This window comes from Triticum aestivum, chromosome 3A (assembly GCF_018294505.1).
Source record: "Triticum aestivum cultivar Chinese Spring chromosome 3A, IWGSC CS RefSeq v2.1, whole genome shotgun sequence".
NCBI lineage: Eukaryota > Viridiplantae > Streptophyta > Magnoliopsida > Poales > Poaceae > Triticum > Triticum aestivum.
The window spans coordinates 219,705,186-219,711,689 of NC_057800.1; the positions used below are offsets into that span (position 1 = coordinate 219,705,186).

The 6,504-nt window shown below is 44.8% G+C and overlaps 1 protein-coding gene across 1 annotated transcript in view; it reads left to right on the forward strand.

Annotated features, from left to right (window-relative positions):
• The window catches only part of LOC123061021 (replication protein A 14 kDa subunit), a 3,213-nt gene extending 1,879 nt beyond the window's left edge, over window positions 1-1,334 (forward strand). Inside the window, exon 3 of the mRNA XM_044483911.1 lies at window positions 946-1,334. Coding sequence (XP_044339846.1) covers window positions 946-1,013 — 68 coding nt within the window. The 3' untranslated portion in view covers window positions 1,014-1,334. The remainder of the gene's footprint in view (window positions 1-945) is intronic.
• The last annotated feature ends 5,170 nt before the right edge of the window (window positions 1,335-6,504 follow it).

Here is a 6,504-nt window from a genome sequence, read left to right on the forward strand (position 1 = left end):
AAGCAAATATTTGCATTTCTCATCCATACTCACGTTATTGTAGAACATCAGCAGAACACACGTGATTGCTTGTGTTGGGATGCAAAATTCTAGAATTTAGAAATTGTATTCCTCTGTTCTCTTAAGACTATTGTTCGATACTTAAGAATCTAAAGCCAGAACTGACTTGGGTGGTTATGCAAAATGACTCACATCTTTAGTTTAAATAGTGTTAAAAAGTTTATTCAAGTACTCCCTCCGTTCACAAACATAAGATGTTTTAGCTTTTTTCTGAATCAGATGTATATAGACATGTTTTAGTGTGTGCTTGTTCACTCAGTTCAGTCCGTATTTAGTCCATATTGAAATACCCAAAACATCTTATATTTGTGAACGGAGGGAGTAAATGCTTCAGTCCTTTATATGCTTGTAAAATTTTCATGGAAAACGAATAATTTTCATGCCATGTATTAGTGCTCCAAAAATTGAATTCTTGGGAGCTCTTCGTCAATGTGCAAAGGTGATTTTTTGTCCACGAAAATTTACACGGGCTCGAACATTTACTACTTGTGCATCTTTTCTGGATTTTTTTGTCATTTTAAATCATTTTTCCAGTATAAGTGTTCATTATCTTACAATAGATCTCAGGTTAACATATTATTTATATTTTGGTAGGAAAAATTAGGTCCTATAGCTCATAAGCTGCCGTGCATAGCCCAACATTTCAGCATTCTTACCGCAGCTAATTGCAAATAAGTCTTCATTTTGGGGAAGCTTTCTGGTGGCTTTGAGTTTTATGTATATCTTTGATATGTTCTTGCAGGCAAAACAGGAGTAATTATAATTTTTTACATTGTAGCAGCTTTCCTTTTGGCCAACACTGTTGCTCCCGCTTTCAAAAAAAAAAAAACACTGTTGCTCCCCCTTGTAACAACATTAAACCCTGTTATCATGTTTATATTGCAGATGCTGATGCGTTCAATGGGCTGTGCAAGCTTGTGGTGAACGGCAAGGTGAAGGAAGTTTTCCTGTAGAGGAAGTCATTTGCGAGATCAAGCTCACTATGAAGACAGTTTGTGTTGTGTGTGTGTGTCTCGCTTATTACTGCCTTCACTTGTAGTAATCACTACTAGTAAGCAATGCATAGCAAACCTTAGGTTTATATTATCGTTGCTTGGATTTAAATCCTGGAACTGGAAGGCTGCATTTTGCGTGAGCTCTCTCCCCATTCACCTTGACGAGGAGCTGAGCTGATATTTGTGTCGGGCATTGCGAAGTACTCCAAAGTCCAAACTGATGCCAAATTGAATGTCCAGACATGGAGAGTGAGTCCCTTCCTGGTTTGATTGCTTGCACACTCAGCATGTTGAGCGAGTAGCTTCTGACCGATTTTGCTTGCCGTCCAACCTAGTGGTTCATCCATCGATGTTACTGCAGATTCGCATTGGCATGTTTGGGTTTATTTCGGACCCATCTTTGTGTGTGTGCGCGCGTGCGTGCACGAATGAAGTGCCTTAAATTAATTAAGGAACGGGATGCTTACAATCATCTAATCTAAAATAAGCTAAAAAAAATTAACAGGTGGTGCATCGAGCACTGAAACGAGACTGCGCATCTCATTTTCTCATCATCACTGGATCACAGATGATCCTTTTATTTCAAAACTTGCAAATACGTTTTTGTAGAGAGCGGCTTCTCATGTAGTATCAGATTCCAAAAGAAAAAAATGGCTCTACTTGCGCAAAATTCTAAAATGCTTTTTTTTCGAGGGTACTCAATTGCGTATTTTTATAGAAGGAGAACAAGATTTACAAGATTCCGCATGACGATGCGAACATTGTCGTGGGGGCACCCACTCCACTCAATCTATCTAGTTCAATGTCTCACAAAACGTTGCAATCCTCCTACACCGTTAGCCGTTAAGTTCCATTCTCTAATCTCCTCTAAGATCACACCAGCTAGGTCTTTCGCCGTCATTTGCTGCTCTCTTCTGTTAAAAACTCTGGCATTTCGCTGCTTCCACAACACCCACGCTGTGCATATGACCAAGCTGTCAAAACCTCTTTTCTCCTTTCCATGGAAGCTTCTGCGCTTCTGTAACCACCATTCCACTATAGTGTCCTCCGTCGATGGTCCCGTGGTTGGTAACTGAAGCTTATCCATGCAGGTGAACCAAACTTCTTGGACATACACACAGCAAGTAAGAATGTGCTTCACATTGTCTTCATCTTGCAGGCAGGTGAAACAAGGCGATGGAAGATCTTGCAAACCATGTCGAGCTCTCCGGTCCGAAGTCCATATCCTATATTGCGAGGCCAGCCATGCGAAAATCTTGAGTTTTAGCGGTGCATAGCTTCTCCAGATGCAAGTGGCCGCCGGAGCTCTTGTCAGGCCTTGGCAGAGCCTATCGTAGGTGGGCTTTGCCGAGTAAGTGCCCTCCTCTCCAGCACAAGGCTAAATGAACTTGTCTTCCTCCAAGGGATCTCTCTGTAATGTGGCCACTGCATGTCTGAGGTGCATTAGTTGCAGTTGTGCCATGAATGACATGCCACCTTGTATGTCTTGCTCCCATCTGTTATGAGCCAACGCTTGTTGCACTGTTCGCGAGTTGATCACTCGTGTTTCCACCATGGTTTGAATGTTTGGGGCAATGTCCTGAGTTTTAAAGCCCTGTATCCATCTGTCTTTCCAGAAGAGTACACGATCGCCACGTCCAACCTCTATTCTCACCAGGCTATCAAACACCATTGTTGCATCGGTATCAACCGTGAGCGCAAGGTTGCTCCAAGGCCTATCCTTGTCAACTCTTCTCAACCATTCCCACCTAACTCTGAGCGCTAGGACTTGGCGTTTCAAGTTTTTAATTCCCAGCCCACCGAAGCATGTTGGCCTGCAAATGGTGCTCCAAGCAACCAAGCATTGACCTCCATTGATTTTGTCTTTGCCCGCCCGGAAGAACAATCTCATACATGCATCAATCTTTTCAAACACCCACTCCAGAGCATCCATGATTAGCAGTTGATGTACTGGCCTGGCAGTGACGACGGATTTGATCAACACCAGTCTGCCCGATCTCTGAATGAACCCTCTCTGCCATCCAGGGACCATTTTCTTCACCATGTCGAGCAGAGGTTGCCACTCATTTCTAGTCAGCTGACGAGTGGCCAGTTGCAATCCAAGATACCTTATAGGAAACTCCGCAAGCGAGCATCGCAGTAGGTTGGTCACCCTAGCTATATCTTCCTGTTCCCCTCTAATTCGCCATGGACTTGCCATAGTTCACCTTAAGGCCCGAGGCCGTCCCAAACACAAGCAATGCCTCCCTGACGAATAACAGATCTTGGAGCGTAGGGCGAATGAAGAACGCGACATCGTCGGCGTAGATAGAAATGCGTTGAGCCGCCGAGATGCCTCTGAATGAGCTTAGTACTCCCTCCTCTGAAGCTCTAGAGACTGTTGTTGTGAGGGCATCCATCGCAATAACGAATAGCGACGGGGAAATTGGGTCACCTTGCCTGAGGCCCTGCGCGTGAATAATGCTTCTGCCCGGCATGCCATTAACTAAGATGTGAGTTGAAGCTGTTTGCATAAGTATGGACAGCCATTTGATCATCCTGTGCCCGAAACTTTTCGCCTTGAGCACCTCAAATAAGAACGGCCAAGAAAGGGAGTCGAAAGCAAAAGAGATATCCAATTTGAGGAAGACACCCTTGCATTTCCGCGAAGTGATCTTTTTGGCTACTTGTTTGACAAGGAGGAAATTGTCGTGAAGGCATCGTCCTTTGATGAAGGCCGACTGGTTGAAAGTGACTAGATCCTTCATAAACGGCCCGACTCGAACTGCCAGAAGCTTCGCAAAGATCTTCGACGGGCTATGAGGTAAACTGATCGGACGGAAGTCGCTCACCTGCTCTGCATTCGGCCTTTTAGGAATCAGCACCATCAGTGCTCTGTTTAGCTTGGCAAAACCTCTTCCATCTCCCACAAAAAGCTTCATGATAGTTGCCATGATGTCGTGTTTAATCACTGGCCAAGCACATTGGTAGAATTTCCCAATGAATCCATCCGGACCGGGGGCGCGGTCTGGATGAAGTTCCTTGATTACGGCCCAAACTTCGTCCTCGGTGAATATAGCCTCCAAGTCTTGCAAGTCCTGCGCCTCTATTCCCAAGAAGTTCATGTCTAGCGTGTAGGGTCTGGCCTGAGCCGTGCCAGTGAGGGCTTGAAAAGCATCTGAGAAGACCTCTTCCATTCTACTTTGCTCCGTTATGATTTCATCACCCCATTTAACATGTGGAATGAAGTTTTTTGCTCTTCGCCCATTCGCCACTGCTTGGAAGAATTTTGAGTTCGCGTATCCTTCTTTGAGCCATCGAAAGCGAGACCTTTGTCTATCAATGGTTCTCTCGAGAGAGGCCAGTCCAAGCAGGCAAAGTTTAAGCGTGCGCCGCAGCCAAGTTTCCATAGGCGAAAGCTGGCGATGGTCCAAAGCCTTGTCGAGTCGAAAAATCACCCACGTGGCCACCGTCATTAACAACTTAATGTTCCCCGTTTTCCTCTGACCCCATGCTTGCAGGGCAGCACCAGCATTCCTATATAGTGCATCCAATCTCTTGAAGGGATTAGTAATCGCCTCGTCCCATCTCCAAGCACTCCTAACTGCCTCTTCAAAACCCTCCAGTTTCGTCCAGTAAAGCTCGAACTGGAATCTCTTTTTCTGGGAGAAAGGCGCACAGGTTGTTAGGAAAAGAGGCGCATGATCCGAAACACCAGTGGACAGAGCTTGGAGTAAGCAGTCTGGGTAGTCAAGCTCCCAGTCGACTGTGACAAGCACTCTGTCAAATTTCGTTAAGGTTGGGTTGTCCCTTTCGTTCGTCCAGGTGAACAGGCGCCCGTGCATGTACAACTCCTTAAGCTCCTGATCATCCACAAACTGTCGAAACCTATTCATCATGTTTCTGTTGATATTCACCTTATTTTTCTCTGAAGCTCTTAAGATCATGTTAAAGTCGCCAAGAACCATCCACGGCCCTTGACAAAGTGTCCTTCTCTGAGACAACTCTGCAAGAAAGTTAATTTTCCTAGCATCTCCTTGCGGCCCGTACACAACCGTAATCCACCATGCCACTCCCACCCTCGGGCAGATCATGCCAGTGAGGGAGTTAGTGTCCATTTGTAGATTATGGACATCGATCATCGAAGAGTTCCATGCCAAAAGAATACCACCACGAGTCTCAATCGCCGGCAAGTACGTGAATCCGTCAAACGAGCGGTCCCATGCATTGCATTACTACAAAGGTATCTATTACATCCATCTTGGTTTCTTGAAGACAAACTAAGCTAGCTTTGGTGGTGTCTAGAAACTCCTTGACCGCCTTCCTTTTCGCCGGACTGTTCAAACCTCGCACGTTCCAACACACAATTGATGGGTGTATATCCATAAAATCACAGGAACTCGTGCGCCCGAACACTCCACAGCTCACCGAGCCTCCACCACCATCCTTGTCTCTCCATCCACCTCAAAGGAGGGCACCAGCTTGAAGGAAATATGCCCTAGAGGCAATAATAAAGTTATTTATTTCATTATATCACGATAAATGTTTATTATTCATGCTAGAATTGTATTAACCGGAAACATAATACATGTGTGAATACATAGACAAACAAAGTGTCACTAGTATGCCTCTACTTGACTAGCTTGTTGATCAAAGATGGCTATGTTTCCTAGCCATAGACATGAGTTGTCATTTGATTAACAGGATCACATCATTAGGACAATGATGTGATTGACATGACCCATTCCGTTAGCTTAGCACACGATCGTTTAGTATGTTGCTATTGCTTTCTTCATGACTTATACAGGTTCCTATGACTACGAGATTATGCAACTCCCGTTTACCGGAGGAACACTTTGTGTGCTACCAAACGTCACAACGTAACTGGGTGATTATAAAGGTGCTCTACAGGTGTCTCCAAAGGTACTTGTTGGGTTGGCGTATTTTGAGATTAGGATTTGTCACTCCGATTGTCGAAGAGGTATCTCTGGGCCCTCTCGGTAATGCACATCACTTAAGCCTTGCAAGCATTGCAACTAATGAGTTAGTTGCGAGATGATGCATTACAGAACGAGTAAAGAGACTTTCCGGTAACGAGATTGAACTAGGTATTGAGATACCGACGATCGGATCTCGGGCAAGTAACATACCGATGACAAAGGGAACAACGTATGTTGTTATGCGGTTTGACCGATAAAGATCTTCGTAGAATATGTGGGAGCCAATATGAGCATCCAGGTTCCGCTATTGGTTATTGACCGGAGACGTGTCTCGGTCATGTCTACATAGTCTTCGAACCCGTAGGGTCCGCACGCTTAACATTACGATGATAGTTATATTATGAGTTTATATGTTTTGATGTACCGAAGGTTGTTCGGAGTCCCGGATGTGATCACGGACATGATGAGGAGTTTCGAAATGGTCTAGACATGAAGATTGATATATTGGAAGCTTATGTTTGGATATCGGA